At 42.5% G+C, this 16177-nt stretch overlaps 1 protein-coding gene across 1 annotated transcript in view; it reads right to left on the minus strand.

Moving 5' to 3' along the window:
• Window positions 1-3857: 3857 nt before the first annotated feature.
• The window catches only part of LOC132824814 (wee1-like protein kinase 2-A), a 31541-nt gene continuing 19221 nt past the window's right edge, over window positions 3858-16177 (minus strand). Inside the window, exons 7-11 of the mRNA XM_060839557.1 lie at window positions 15223-15333; window positions 14831-14916; window positions 10453-10623; window positions 6797-6942; window positions 3858-4017 (exon numbers count right to left, since the gene is read on the minus strand). Of these exons, the coding sequence (XP_060695540.1) occupies window positions 3858-4017; window positions 6797-6942; window positions 10453-10623; window positions 14831-14916; window positions 15223-15333 (674 nt within the window). The remainder of the gene's footprint in view (window positions 4018-6796; window positions 6943-10452; window positions 10624-14830; window positions 14917-15222; window positions 15334-16177) is intronic.

Raw genomic sequence — 16177 nt, forward strand, 5'->3', positions numbered from 1 at the left:
GGATGCTACCACTGTGCACAAGAGGACTTCCATAGCCTGGTCTGCAATGGGATTTCAAAAGTTCACCTAAAATAATATTATGGTTTCCTACCTCTACCATTCAGATTGCAAATTTAAGCAATACAACAGAGAACTAGATCCTTTGATCCATCTAGGATATGCCGACCTTAGTCCCAAATTAAACTAGTCCCATCTACCTGCACTTGGCCTGTATCCCTCCAAAATCTTTCCTATTCATGTACTTATCCAAGTTTCTTTGAATACTACCTGTACCTACAATTATCCCCCACTGGGATTAGTTTCCCCTCATGTCCTCTAAAGCTTTTTCGTCAGCTATATAATTACACAGCAAAAACTCTGTAGGCTTGTTGGGTTGCAGGGGTATGGTGGGATTCTGAGGGCTGGTGCAGACTCGATGGGCCAAATGGCCTCTTTCCCCACTAAGAATTTTATAGGGCAGCTCAGTGGTTAGCACTGCTACCTCAGCACCAGGGACCCAGGTTCAATTCTAACCTCAGGCAATTATGTGGAGTTTGCGCACACTGTTTGTGTAGGTTTCCTCCAGGTGTTCTGGTTCCCTCCACAATCCAAAAAAAAGTGTGCAGATTAGGTTGATTGGCTATGCTAAATTGGCCAGTGTGTTGGATGCATTAGTCACAGGGAAATGGGTCTGGGTGGGTTACTCAGGGTTGGTGTGGACTTGGGCCAAAATGTTTCCACACTGTGGATAATCTAATTATTGTCTAGCCTGGTAAATCCCTGTTTTTGAAAAGGCAATTTTCTCTCAGATCAGTTTTTAAGACTGGTCCTTAGAAGTGGCAACTGTGTACAAGCAAAACAAGGAGGAAGTCCAATATAATCAGATTTCAGCTGAATCAAAAAAACTGATCACAGCATCATAAAAGATGTTACTGATGAGGTGCATTACAAAAGTTTTACTGAAAAAGATTGATTCAATTAATTTCAGGAATTCTATCACTGTACCCACTACTTGAACCAATGAGTTGGTATTTAAAATCTATTTATATTACACAATTGGGTCCAAAGTTCCATATTTACTCTATGAAAAACACATTCACCCTTAACTAACTAGAGGGCACTTTTTTTTTTAAAAAAGGGTAGCAGCCATAATCAGTCTTGTCCTTATTGGAATAGGTGTTTCTAGAACTGACTAATTTATTTCTTTACTGGCTATTTGCTTTGCTCCTTGCTTCTGTTTTGTACAACTCAGCACCATTCCCTTCAGTTATTCTACGTTGGCAGTGCCAACAATCTCAAATTTAAAACATAGAACAGTGCAGCACAGAAACAGGCCTTTCAGCCCACCAAAATGTTGACAATTATATTCTTCAAAACTAAAATCTGTCTCTATGCAGTCCCTAACCTGCTATCTTGTCTTTACGCATCTGTCAATGCTGCTTCTAACACCTCTGGGCAATGCATTCCAGACACTTGTCAGTGTAAAAATAATCTTTCATCTCCTTTCACTTATCTAGGACCTATGTCCCCCCTGGGGACAAGTGACTGCCCACTCTACCCATGCCTCAATTCTATCAGGTCACCCCACATCCAATATTCAAATGAAAACAAACCAAGTTTGTCTAGTCTCTCCTCCACAGCTACTAACCAGGATATTGCCTGGTCTGGAGGGTAACTTTCTGTATCCTCTCCAAAGTTTCCACATCCTTCGAGACAACCAGCACTGAACACTTGTGGCTGTATAGAACTTTTAGACCATGCCTTAACCAATGAAGGCAATCATGTTTAGAGTCAGATGTACAGCATGGAAGCAGACTTCAGTCCAACTTGGTCATGCCAACCAGATATCCTATCCTAGCCCCATTTGCCAACACTTTGCTCATATCCCTCTAAACCCTTCCTATTCATATATCCATCCAAATGCCTCAAGTGTTTTAATTGTACCAGCCACTACTTCCTCCAACATCTCATTCCATACATGTACCACCCTCCGCATGAAAATGTTGTCCCAGAGGTCCCTTTAATATTTTTCCCTCACCCTAAACTTATGCCATCTAGTTCAGAACTCTCCCCACCCCAGGGAAAATGCCTTGTCTATTTATCCTATCCATGCCACTCATGATTTTATAAACCTCAGCCTCCAACACTGCAGGCAAACAGCCCCAGCATATTCAGCCTCTGTACAGCTCAAATCCTCATGTATTCTTGAGCACCTTATCATTCATGTTGCCACTTCTAGAGATCTGCAAGCCTGAATGCCCATATCCCTCTATACTGAAGCATTTAAGAGTCTTGCTATTTATTGTACACTTCCCTCATTAGATCTTCCAAAATGCATCACCTCACATTTGTCCAGATTAAACGATCTGCCATTTGGATGATGAGTCATGATCAACATTTCTGCAGCACTTAGTTCTTCATTCCTCCTTTCCATGGATTTTCAACAGGCAATGATCTGGAAACCTGGCTTCCATTTACACCAGACGTAGAGGTCTCACAAGAACTACAACACAGCCTTCCAGCTAAATCTGTGCTAACTTTGTATAGGTATAAAACATGGGCAGTGGTGAGTCATCCAGGAGAGTTCTGCACGTCTGAATTTTACACCCCAGTCCTGCCTTCTCTCCCTCCAGCCACCCAAGAAAATGGGCACCTCCTTGGATTTGAAGCTCAGCCCTAAGAATCTGAAGTTTGCACCATGTTTGATCCTCAACAGGATGGTATTGGACACAGTCCATAGCTTACTATTCTAGGCAATCTGCCACCCTATTCAGAATCTAGCTTCAGGAAACTCCAGATGCTGAAACTTGGAGATGTTGTAGTTCACATGGGATATAGAAATGCTAGCGAGGCTGGAACCTGTTGGATTTTTGATGGATTTCCAGAGACTCAAAAATGAACCTTAAAATGGAAGATTAAAAAACCAAAACTTGCAATCCTAACATCTATCGAGGCAATGTCCATTCAGCCTTTGACTTGCAGCCAAGTCAGTGGTTTCAAACAGAGGTAAGCAGCAGCTTTATTCAGGGCTCCAGGAGTTTGGATTCCATCCTTCACCCATGCAGCACCAGACCACCTGAACAAAGCAGTTACACTAGTTCCCAACCCAGAATCAATTAGTGATTAAATACAGACAAGGTGGGGAAAATTAAAAAACTTTAATTACTGTTGAATTCTCCACAGAACTTAAAAAAGTCTATAGTTAAAAGGCTATTCCATCTCCATTTTACAGCAGTTTGAGACATTCCCCTTTAATGACACAAGATACATTCTGATCTATATAACAGATCAGCTCTTAGTAAAGGCTTACCCCCTGTTCAGAGGCTTTGAAAAGGGCCACAACCAGTGAGGACTTGACAGAACCTTAAAATCAAACCCAATCAAGGGACAAGTCTGTTCAGTGACACTTGCAAGCACAAATATATACATAATCCAGAATCAAACATTCCTGGTGCTCAAGATCCCTCAAGGCATGTTCTTGGAGCCATGAGATATATTAGAGTTATGCTATAGTATAGCATTCTTTAATAGTTATAGATACCCCTGCAACTGTATGGTAGTTTAATCTAAATGGAGGCAGCCAGTTCTGGAGTTCAGAAATAAAACATTAAAAGTACACCATACAGATTGTAGAGGTGGATTTCAATAAAATACTCAAACCAGACCACATTGTAATTGTGTACAGTAGAGAAAGTCCAAAAAGGCAGAAACTTTGTTTAACAAAAGTCAATTCTGGTTTACTGTTAAATCCTTGTGTAAAACACAGGCAAAGATGATTGACTAGAAACATTCTTACTAATGACTAACTGAGCATGTTTGACAGCACACCAGAGCACAGCCACGATCAATCTCCAGTCTCCTTTCTACTTGCGTGGCCCTCAGTATCCAACACAGTTGAAGCTCACAGAGCGGCTACTTCGACCCCCTACAAGTCTTTGGCTCCTGTTCTCTGGAAGGAGAGGAGATTTCTTGGCTGAATGCAGAGATTTCAGGTCAGTCTGTGGGAAGCCTTGAGAGAGCCTGGCTTTCATCAACTCCCTAAAGGATTTGGCAGAAGATGCAAAAGTTAAGAGACGTGCCCAACTACCATCTCAAAAGTCAGCAGCAAAAAAATAAATAAATATGCAGCATGGTGGCTCAGTGGCTAACACTGCTGTCTCACAACACCGCTGTCTCACAACACCAGGGACCCAGATTAGATTCCAGCCTCAGGCAACTATGCATTGAGTTTGCACATTCGCATGTCTGAGAGTTTCCTCCGGTTTCCTCCCCAATCCAAAGATGTGCAGGTCAGGTGAACTGGCCAAGCTAAATTGCCCATAGTGTTCAGGGATATAAGTTAGTCAGGGGTAAATGTAGAGTAATAGGGTTGGGGAATGGGTCTGGATGGGTTACTCTTCAGAAGTAAGTGTGGACTTGCTGGGCCAAAGGGCCGGTGAGTAAAGTTTTGAGAAGATTGAGCTCAGGGTGAGGTTCTGTTTCCACATGGAAGGGATTCTACAAAAACAAAAAAAAAGAAACAAACAGCATTGATTTGAGATAATTGAACTAAAGTGTGGAATCACACAGGTAATAATGACATGGAGAAGTTTTTGTGCCTTTCCAATCTGAAAGGACTAGACAAGCTGAAGTAGGCTTTCTTAATGAGTGTTGCTGTTCATTTCATTGTAAATTCTTCCAGAAAATTTAATACCTCACGCACTTTCCCTGATGACTAAACTGTTTAAGACCTCAATTCAAGAGGTTGTTCCTCTTACTCAGACTTCAAGTATGGACAGTCAAACCCAGTGACAGGACTGACTAATACTCACATGGGCGTTGTCGTCATCTAAGGATGTGCACTGAGGAAAGGGACGGAGGAAGAGTATGGAAGCCATTTGGGTGGAACTCCAGCAGCAGATATTAGTAATTTACAGATCAAGTAGCAGTAGGGTTGTATAAAACCCAATGATAAGCATGTGGCATGGGCCACTGTTGGTCAAATCTGAAAGTCGACTGGGTAAACCAATTGAGCACTTTGGGTAACATGGTAGCTCAATGGTTAGTATTGCTGGCTCAGTCAGGTTCAATTCCAGCCTCTAACAGCTGTGAGAGTTTGCACATTCTCTGTCTGCATGTGCGTACCTGCGTGCACATATGTCAGGGTGAAGGAGTCTGGGTGGGATGCTCTTTAGAGGGTCAGTGTGGACTTGGGCTGAGTGACCGGTTTCCACACTATGGGAATTCTATGACTAAAGCCCTGAAGTAGTCAGGAATAAGTTTGCCAGAGCAGGTTGAAAAGTTAACTTGAAGACTAAGTGCATTCTGTAATAAAAAGGCTAATTTGTAATCTTGTTGTAAAAGGAGCTTCAGGCTTCAGTGACCACAATGAGAAGTGCACATTATGCAAAGTGACAGATTATACTGAAAAAAAGGTGCTAAATTTGAACAGAAATAATGAAAGCACATGGCACAAATTGATAGGAAAATATGGTACCTAGCTTTTTGAAGTCTATCCTTCACATGACTTGCAGCAACATTATATTCCTTCAAAAAAAAGGTGCAAGGACTCACGACAGTTCAAGTGTAGCTAACAAAGACAAAGGATTGTGCAAAGATTAAGGCAGGCTTAAGGTGGTCCAAAAGAGTAACAATCCTGAGGGTGGGCAAGATTTTACAAGAACAAAAAAAACAGGTATTTGCTGACAGATTCACACGTCTTCAGAAAACGTTGGCTGAATGAGGAAACTTCATAATGGGAAAGAAATGGCAAAAAACATTTTGCTGAAGTAGTGAGAGAAATCTCCCAGAATGAGACTTGTGGGAATGAGAAGTTAGCCTTAGCATAGTGGGCAGCAGTGGTTAGCACTGCTGCCTCAACGCCAGAGACCCGGGTTCAATTCCCACCTCAGGCGACTGTGTGCAGTTTGCACATCTCCCCACGTCTGCCGGTTTTCTCCAGGTGCTCCAGTTTCCTCCCAGTCCAAAGATGTGCAGGTCAGGTGAATTGGCCATGCTAAATTGCCCAAAGTGTTAGGTGAAGGGGTAAATGTAGGGGTATGGGTGGGTTGCGCTTCAGCAGGTCAGTGTGGACTTTTGGGCTGAAGGGCCTGTTTCCACACTAAGTTAAGGTGGTTGAACTGGAAAAAACAGGCAAAATGAGGACTGCAGATTGAGATTACAGTTGAGTGTGGTGTTGGAAAAGCACAGGTGGTCAGGCAGCATCCAAGGAGCAGGAAACATTGAAAAACTCAATTTCAAATAAGCTCCCATCCCCTGACTCCCTTCCCAGCCCCTCCCACCAACCAAATTAATTCCTCCCATTGACCAACCAGGCCATACCATCTACTTGTCTGCACCTATCCCCACCTCACCACCCCCTTTATCTGCAGCTCCCCTTACACCCACCCGCAATCCTCAAGAGTTATATCCAAACATAGATTTTACCTCCTGATGCTTGCTGTGTTCTTCCAGCCTCCTGCCAGTCTACCTTGAATTCCAGCATCTAGTTTGTCCGTCTGTATTGACTAGAGACAGAGCTGAATAGCCTATACCCACTCCTCAAACTTCAGCCCTTCCATTGTGGGCAGATGGAAATTTTGTGAGGAAATTGAAATACAGAGGAATGATAGAAATACAAGCCACTAACACCGGTCAGACTGCCAGTGGACAAGTGTTGGGTTCAATATAGAACTGTCTCTCATGATGTTATTCATCAACAGCTCAATGGGAACAGCATCTGCAAACTCCTGTGGAGCATCTCAGGGTCATTCCCCAGCCTCTTCCCTCTCAGCAGCATTCCCTCATTTGAGGGAGTCTGGCTTTATTCCCCACCTACCTCTCCAACATGGCTGTCCTGAATCGCTCCACATTGAGCTCTTTTCGGAGCTGGGAGGCCAGCTTCCTGGAATTCTGACGGAGCACAGGGTGTCTTGTCAGTCCAGCAGAAGATGGTCTGTCCACAGGATCTGGGTGAATCATGAGCTGGAACAGGAGAAAACAGCAGTCAGAACAGAAACAATGTCTGGTGAACTTCTCACAAGCAGAGAGTATATTCTTCCTTCGCCTGGTCAATATTCCATTAGGTCTCACTAGTACAACCAAAACAAAAAAACTTGCTTATCCTTTTATTACAACCATCTAGCAATAAAGACTGGTGTTTTCCTTGCTAGTGACTTTCTGTACCTACTGGTTTACCTGTGATTTGTACAAGGACAAAAAAAAATCCCAGAATTCCTAACCTTTAGCAGTCTCTTTTCTAAAAACTCTTTTTGACTGAAGTGGCTGATATCACACCCTCATCTTGTCAATTTAATCTTTATATCCTTTTTCAAACTGCTTCTTTGAGCTTACTTTCCCCAAGTAGAGTGGAATCAAAGTTTACTGACAATACATGACATGTTCAGTTCTGGTCAATGACTGAATACTCATGTCCAAACATTGATCCTTACCATTTTAGAATCCCTACAGTGTGGAAACAGGCCATTCAGTCCAACAAGTCCACACTGACTCACCAAACAGCATCCCACCGCTTCTCTCCCCCACCCACCCCACTAACCCTGCATCTCCCATTGCTAAACCACCTAAGTTGCACATCCCTGAACACTGGACAATGTTGCATGGCCAATCTGCCTAACCTGCATATCTTTGGATTGTCTGTTTCCCCACAGTCACTGAGGCTAGAACTGAACCCGGGTTCCTGGAGCTGAGGCAGTGCTAATTACGGAGCTAAGCCATCTTGAAAGTTACGTTCATTGTTACTGTTTTCATAGAGTGATATCCAGCACGGAAACAGATCCTTTGGTCCAAATTGCCTATGTCGACTAGATATCCTAACCTCATCTAGTCAGATTTGCCAGCATTTGGTCCATATCCCTCTAAACCCTTCCTATTCATACACCCATCCAGATGCCTTTAAATGCAGTTTTGTAGTATTTCTTCTGGCACCTCAGTCCCCATATGCACCACCATCTGCATGAAAAGGTTGTCCCTCAGGTCCTTTTTAAAATCTTCACCCTCACCTTAAACCTAGGCCTTCTAATACTTGACTCCCCTACCCCAGGAAAAAGACTTTGGTGATTTACCCTATCCATAACCCTCCTGATTTCATAAGCCTCTAAGGCTCCCCCTCAGCCTCCAACACAAACAGCCCCAGCCTATTCAGTATTTCCCTGCATCTCCATCTTTAACCAAACCCCCCCGTGGAGAGTCATCTAATATTACTCAGTCCTCAACAAACCAAAGAGAATCTCAACTTCAAAGTTACATTATATTTGCTGATTACTTCATTTACTTAATAATTACACTTTCAGAAACTAAAACTATGACTCGATAAAACACCTTCCTTTTCACCAAGGCCCACTAACCAAGCCTCGCCACTTTCTGTACCACTATGCCAAGCTCACCTGCCTTGACACTATCCTGTTTTCAAACTCTAGACAGTTAGCCATACAGCTCAGGAGTTTTTGAATAAATCAAAACCAGTATCTCAAATCTTAGCTTTTATAGCCTACTTTCTAAAAAGGGGTACCTGTTTTAGTCCCATTAATCTCTCCAGTCAGTTTCCTAAACTAAAAAAATGACAAAGTCCCTCTCATGAAAGTGGTGGTTCCCAAAATTTGTCTTCAAATCAATTGTTAGCATGAGTCTACACTGCTACTGGAGTCAACATACGATAGAAATAGGTCTCTCTCTGCCCCCGCCAATCAAACACCAACTGGGATGGGAGTCTTTGCCCACAGACTGGATAACTGGTTTGATGAACTGCTGAACCATCTTGAAATTTTATACCTATCCATAGATATACTCATTCTAGGTCTCAAAATAAAAAAGTTTCAGAAAAAAAGGCCTACAAGTCTCCCAATTTGCTCTTAGTGGGGAACCAGGCCATTCAGCCCAATAAAAAAGTATCACTCAGACCTAATCCCCTACCCTATCCCTGTAATACTGCCTGTCTCATGGCCAATCCACCTAACTTGCAATCTTTGGAGGAGGAAACTCAGACATGGAGAATGTCTGTGCAAACTCCACAGTCACCAGAGGCTAGATTCAAACCCAGGTCTCTGGGACTGAGACAACAGTGCTAGTCACTGAACCTCCCTACTGCCCTAGTTTGTTCAAGAGCAGGTTAGGGAGTTTATAAAACAAATGAAAGCAGGTCAACATTAAAAACACCCTGCTCACTGAGTAATTATGGAATTGTGGGACAGAGGTGCACACGGTCCTCCCTATAGAGAAAGAAAAGGAGTTGAATGGGACTATTCACCCAGGCCCACCAAGGTGCTGCATTTCTTTGCTGCTGTGGCACTATGTAAATGATGCTGAATGACTGTACAATTCCTAAGTTTAAGGGCCTTTACTCAAAGCCAAACATTTACCATGTTCAGATGGCATCTGGTACAGCTGGACAAAGCCCACGAATCTCAGTGCTAACAGCACCTCAAGTGAGAATCCTATTCCCAAATGGAAATCAAAATGTTTTACTCAAAACGAGACACTTGAGCTACATGATTGTCTTGTATACATCTTCCTAGTCATAAAACAGGGTTGCCTGATGAAAGATGCAGTGATCTAGCAGCAACAGAGTCATGTTCTGGCTGATCAGATTCTTGAACACCGACCTGTACAGACCAAGCATCTCTAGGGGTTTTTCACAACCCACAGACCAACATATCTTTGAGCAATGGAGAAGGCAGCAGCCTGGTATGGAGATAAACATGTTCCAATTGCACCCAGTACTCCGTCAGGCATTGGCCTGGCCTTTGGGATTAGTCCAGTGACTTTACCATCACTCTCCCATTTCTGACCGTACCCACAAACTCCAGCACCAGCTTGGACCCACATGGCATGGTCTAGTAACATGGCCAACCTTCAGCAGGTCAAGTCTTACAACTGGTCTGTGGTGCTGCAAACAACATAGACAAAGGATCTGAAAACAAGTGAACAGTGGTTTCACTCAGCAGGCACCACTCAGGAGAGGTGAACTGAAAGGAAAGAAGCCTGATTTTTATGATTAAGCTGAGAGAAAGTGTCACTAACATTGAGAACAGAAGCCCACAAAGTAATGTGATAATGATCAAATCACTTAGGATAATAACGGAGGGATAAACATGGTCTAGGACATTGGGACCACATCCCAGCTCCTCTTCAAGATAATGTCCTGGGAACTTTCACGTCAGCCCAGTTGGCTGATGGGGCTTCATCTGAAAGACAGCACACCCACTGTCCAATGATACACTGGAGAGCACAACTGTGCTTTGGTGCTCAGATTCTAGAGTGGGATTTGAACTTGAACCCAGAACTTGTGATTCAGATTAGCAGTACTCACTGAGTCACAGCTGACAGAAGCTTTTTCATGATTGGGTCCCTGGCTAGAGTTTGTCTTTTCCTCCCTCCCCCTCACACAGGAAGCACTGGCAAGTGCACAGTACTCCACCACTGAGCCTTCTCAGGAAAATCTCTCAATCCACCATTTTAAAGGAATAATCCACTTACTTTCAATAGGCTGTAAAAGTCATGGGACAGCTGCTGAGGAATTGTGGGAAGGTTGCCCTTCCTGATGTAATGCCAAGCCATGTCATTCGAAGGGAGTTCCTCTGCTCCTGCTGCCAACGCCATAGTGAGACCCAAAGCGAAAATATCAGCTTTCGGCAAATTAGAGTAGTCCTGAGGGAGACAGGATAATATTACTGCAGTCTTCCAAGCAGTTTTCAGAAAATCAAAGGATGGAAGTTGCATTCGTTTTCCAGCAGAAGACATTTGCTGTGTTTGAGGTGGAAATGTTTATCTACATTTCCCATGTGCACCCCCACTCTTTCCCCCAAACACAGGCTGTCAGCATCAATGGAAAGACCATCATTTGTTAACCATCTCCAACTGCCTTCAAACTAAGTGGCCATTTCAGAGGGTAGTTATGGACCCAAAAATCAAGATGGGACCAAATGACAACTGTCCTTTTTAAGAAACCTACGAAAATTCTAGTTTACTGATAGATACCACCTTTGGAATTACTTAGGACTAGCTTTAGATCTCAGGTTTTTAAATTAAATGTTTCAAATTTCACTCACCCTCATGGTGAGATTGGAGTCCATGACCCCAGACAAGAACTGGGCCTCAGGCTTAGTGATAACAGTATTATGTCATTACATTTCCCTATTTTAATAATATCGAAGACTATTAACCACAGTGACTAGATTATACCAGGGGAGAAACAAAATTTCTTCCTAATTAGCAACATGATTGATTATTTTGCACCTTTCATCAGCTCCTGAGGAGATCTCAGGAGTACAACACTGGTTGTTTGACAGATTAAAACATAAATGGCTAATTAATCTTGCTGTATAAACCTTCAGGGACAAGTGAGCAAAGGGGAATTTCATACTGGCTAAAAGAGGTGTTCACTGAAGCAAAAAAGTGTTAAATTTGAAGGGAAATGCACATTTTGGCTGAGGTGAATCAGAAACAAAAGGCATCTTTGAAGTCTATCCATTGCCTATTACACGACTGCCAACAATTATACATCCCTTAAAAGATGCCAGGACAAGGTCAGTCAACTGTGGCTAACAAAGGTCTGTACAGCAATAAAATGAAAGGCTGATGTATAAAATTACAAGAGGGTTGTAAATCTGAGAATTGGAAAATTTAAGAACACAAAAAGGAGGATCAAAAAAATATGCACAGTCTAGCAAAAACAAAATCAGATGGACTTAACTTCTACAGAAATGTAAACGTGAAATGCTTGGTTAAAACAAGTGTGGGTCTATTTAATCAGGATATTTTAAAATGGGCGGCACGGTGGCACAGTGGTTAGCACTGCTGCCTCACAGCACCTGAGACCTGGGTTCAATTCCCAACTCAGGCGACTGACTGTGGAGTTTGCACGTTCTCCCCGTGCTCCGGTTTCCTCCCACAGTCCAAAGATGTGCGGGTCAGGTGAATTGGCTATGCTAAATTGACCATAGTGTTAGGTAAGGGGTAAATGTAGGGGTATGGGTGGGTTGTGCTTCGGCGGGTCGGTGTGGACTTGTTGGGCCGAAGGGCCTGTTTCCACACTAAGTCTAATCTAATCTAAAATACAAACAGAAGCTAGATTACTTTGTCTCTTCCTCAATGTAAAGAATGTGGAGGAGCTGGTGTTGGACAAAAAAGGTAAAAATTACATCAGATTTAGTCCAACAGGTTTATTTGGAAACACTAGATTTGAATGCTGCTCCTTCATCAGGTAGCTGTGGAACAGGATTTTCAGACAATTTCTGTCTTACAAGATTCTGTTCCACAGCTACCTGTGGAAGGAACAGTGCCCTGAAACCTCGTACTTCCCAAAAAATATATAAAATAAACCTGCTGGACTATAACCTAGTGCTGTGATTTTTACTTCTGTGAAAAGACAAAATCTCCCAGAACAAGAGATCTACATGACAAAGTGAATGAGTTGAAGGAAATCAGCATTCTGAAAAAATTGGAGAAATGTACAGGGCTGAGTGTTGATAAATCCCCAGGACCTGATGGTCTACATCCCAAAGAGACGAAGGTGGCGATTATAGAGATAGTTGATATGTTGGCAATCTTCCCAAGTTTGGAAATTCTGGACTGATTCCTGCATATTGGAAAGTAGGAAAAATTAGCCCACTATTTGAGTTGTTGAGAGAAGAGAACTACAGACCTGTTTACATCAAGTGGGGATCCGAAAGGAAATTATAATTAGATACTTAAATCATGATCTGATTGGACAGTATGGATTTAAGAATGGGAAAGTATACTCTATTACTGAAAAATCAGTTGATGGATGTAATATATTTAGATTTTGTTATAGAAGACATTTGCTAAAATCTGGCCTCTCCAGGGAGGTTGGTTAGCAGAATTAAAGCACTGGGAAGGGAGGTGAAGTACTGACATTGGTTAAAGATACAAACAGTAAGAAGGAGGGATCAGACATTAGCAGGCAGCACCCTACAGGGTATCACAAGGACCAGCTGTTTACAATCTCAGTGATTGAGGGGTAGGGACCCAATGTAATATTTCTACATTTAGTTAATATAAAGCAAAGGAGGAATGGTGTGGTGAGGAAAGATGCAAAATGGTTGCAGAAGGAAGGCTTTGAACAATGTTAAGTGACTGGACAAGTAGATGGAAAATGGAGATTAGCCACATTACACACCTAGTCTTCCTATCAGATGGTGGTAGAGAGGATCAGCATACAAGGGACTTCTTTAAGGCACTGACAACTAATGTGAAGACCAATGGATTATTGCAAGAGGATTTCAGTACAAGAGCAGTGATGTCTCAGTTCAATTGTAGAGCAACTTGGTTAGATGACAGCTGGATTACCATGTGCAATTTCAGTCTTTACCCTCATGGCAGTAATTCTTAGGGATAAGTCAATCTTACAAGTCCACATTGGGACTGCTTGCTATGAGATACTGATGTGGTTTACCCTGAGGGTCACCACACTAAGAACAGTCCTTCATAGTGACCTCAGCCAAAGCAGGAATTGACCCCACTGTGCAATGCAAGAAATGAGTAAATCTGTTGAAACTCTCAAAAAGAGAGAGAGTGGACAGATGTGGTTAAGATGACACTCCAAACCAGGGAAGAACAAGAGACAATTTACAGAGGCAAGGGGGATAGCTTGGAGACTGATGAGGATGTATACTTTTACTCCAACACCATCTTTGAAGTCCTCGACAAGAGCACTGGGGAATGCGCAGTAGGAGTGTACATTTAGTGAGATTGATTGATTTTTAAAATCAGTGTCAAATAATTATGGGAGCACAAAATGTATAATTTGCCATCATTATGAAGCAACAGCTTCAATTTGACAGGGCAAGCAACCTATTCCTTGATTCCAAGGCACTCCCTGTAAAACAAGCTAACTTGCAAATATCAGATACTTTATCAATCAATTTTGAGATGCGCTCTCACCCCTGGAGCAGGTAGGACTCGAACCCAGGCCTCTTGGCTCAGAGGTGGAGACACTACCACAAAGGCCCTTTAGTGTCTCAAAATTAGCTGGATTTATTTGCAACACTTCTGCAGAGATTGATCTGTGCAGTCATTGTTGCTTAACGACTACAATGCTGTAGTCGCATTCCAGTGAAATCTCAATGTAAATAGTAGGGCTTATGGAAAGAGTTTGGCAGACCAGCCAAACAAATATTCACAATCACTCAAAAATCACCCAAAGGAAAGTTTAACAAAACATAGTACAGCCTGACTGAAGGTTGAGATCATTAACAAAAAAAAGTATATTTAACAGAACATTTAAATGTTAGAAAACAGTTCTCTACTGTACTTCTCAAAGCTGCTCTGTCAGCAGCTGTCACTACACATGCATAAGACAGCACAAACAGACAGCAATGCGTGCATGGAACAAAGCATACAAACAGATCCTGCTGGGAATTGCTTTGTGAACAGGTAAGTGTTCTCAAAAATACAGTTCCCTAACATTTGACTGACATCGTCAAATCACTGCCGGAATGCATGCCATCCAAGGACTACCTGGTGGCTGTCTGACAAGGACATGCACTTCAATTGTCGGCTGAACCTGTCAAACAGCTTTTGCAGCCAAGCACAGTGGATAAATCTAATTTAGCCCAGGTCAAGATGCTCTGCAAAGAAAGGTCTACATTTGACCATGATGTAATGGTGATGTCATCAAGGCTGAAGTTACAGGGAATTCCATGGACTCCTTACAGCACTTTGATCAGGGAGCAAGAAACACTGGCCGAAATTCTACACTTAAGCAGAATCTATTTACATTGAAGTTAATGTTAACTGTTAAGATATACCTTTTCCAACAGCTGCACATCAAATTGCTAGTTTGAGGGGTTTTGGGGGGGGGGGGGGGGGGGGTAAGCAGCTTTCTGCCACTTACCTCTTGTAAAACCTCATTTGCCAGGAAGCGGCTGTCTCCCTCCTCTACTTGGGGATTGCTGATTGATGTCACATGGCCAAGGTCACCTGAAGGCAAAAGCATTTCACTGAGCAGTCACTGGCTGGATCAAACAAGGATAGAAAGGTAACGCTATGTCTGGACTGAAACCAAGAATCATAGATCATGGGTGTGCAATTAAAATTAACTAGGGAAACAGTAATAATTCAACATGTCAAGTCTTTTGTAAAATCAGATTCCAATCTCAAAACCTTTGCTTTTCCAGGAAATGCTGCTTGCAAGCTCAATAACCACAGATTTACACCTATATTACACTTCTGCAAGCCCTAAAGCAGAGCTCCAACTCTCCATTTGCAGTGTCAAGCAGCCTTTACCAATTTTGTACAGTACATTGGTGACCAGGGCTCCCTCCTCATCAGCATCACTGTCATCTTCCATACATCCTGTCACGTCAGGGGTCACTCTCTGACAGATGAAGATGTTACCTAAAGATTGCAACAGAAAATTACTGTTACCCAATGACGGGAGACTATCCAGTACTGAGCATTGCACATTAGCTTGGGAAGAAACTTCGTTGTGTTGCTGACTAGCCCACAACTAGTGTTTGTTGCACTTAACATTCCTCAATTCTCACCTAATAGCCCTCCAGTTCAAATATCTGCAGCTGATTTGAGGAGAATCCTAAAGCCTTCTCTACGTAGAGGCAGAAAGGGCTTTAGGGGAATAATGCTGATTAGAGACCAAAGGGTATTTGCACAGAGACTGGGTCATGGTGGTGCCAAAATTAGTGTGTGGTACTATGGCTTTAAGAGGTGTATTTTGGTTTTTTTGGAAAAGTTTTAAGGCAGATGCCAAGCTGTCTGTTGAAAGCCTATAAAATGAACAGCTCGTGGGTTGTTTTTGACAAGTTGGAATAGTAGAAGCAGGCTGAATGGTCAGGCAAGCTCCCACAGAGCCAGGATTTGTACTCTTAGTTTGTTGGTTGCAGTGAAGAGTTTGAAAACCACAGAACATTTTTCCTTGCTTCGTTTTCTGGATGGTTTTTCCTCCAGGAGGAGAGAATTGCCTGCAAGAATCTATTTACTGAACTTGCCTTTGCCAAGGGGGTGTTTATGGGATATTGCTATATCCAAATTGTTACTGTTCAATAACAAAATTAGTTTACTATTCGGTCAATTTTTTCAAAACAGTCAAGTTATTACAGTTTTCCTCTTGTTATATTATGGTGTATGAATAAATTGCATTTTGCTTCAAATCAGATATTGACTAATCAAATTGCATCTGGATCCCATTGCCCGGCACAGCCTTAACTTCTTTCTTAAAGGCCAG

The sequence above is a fragment of the Hemiscyllium ocellatum genome, chromosome 19 (assembly GCF_020745735.1).
Source record: "Hemiscyllium ocellatum isolate sHemOce1 chromosome 19, sHemOce1.pat.X.cur, whole genome shotgun sequence".
Taxonomy (NCBI): domain Eukaryota; kingdom Metazoa; phylum Chordata; class Chondrichthyes; order Orectolobiformes; family Hemiscylliidae; genus Hemiscyllium; species Hemiscyllium ocellatum.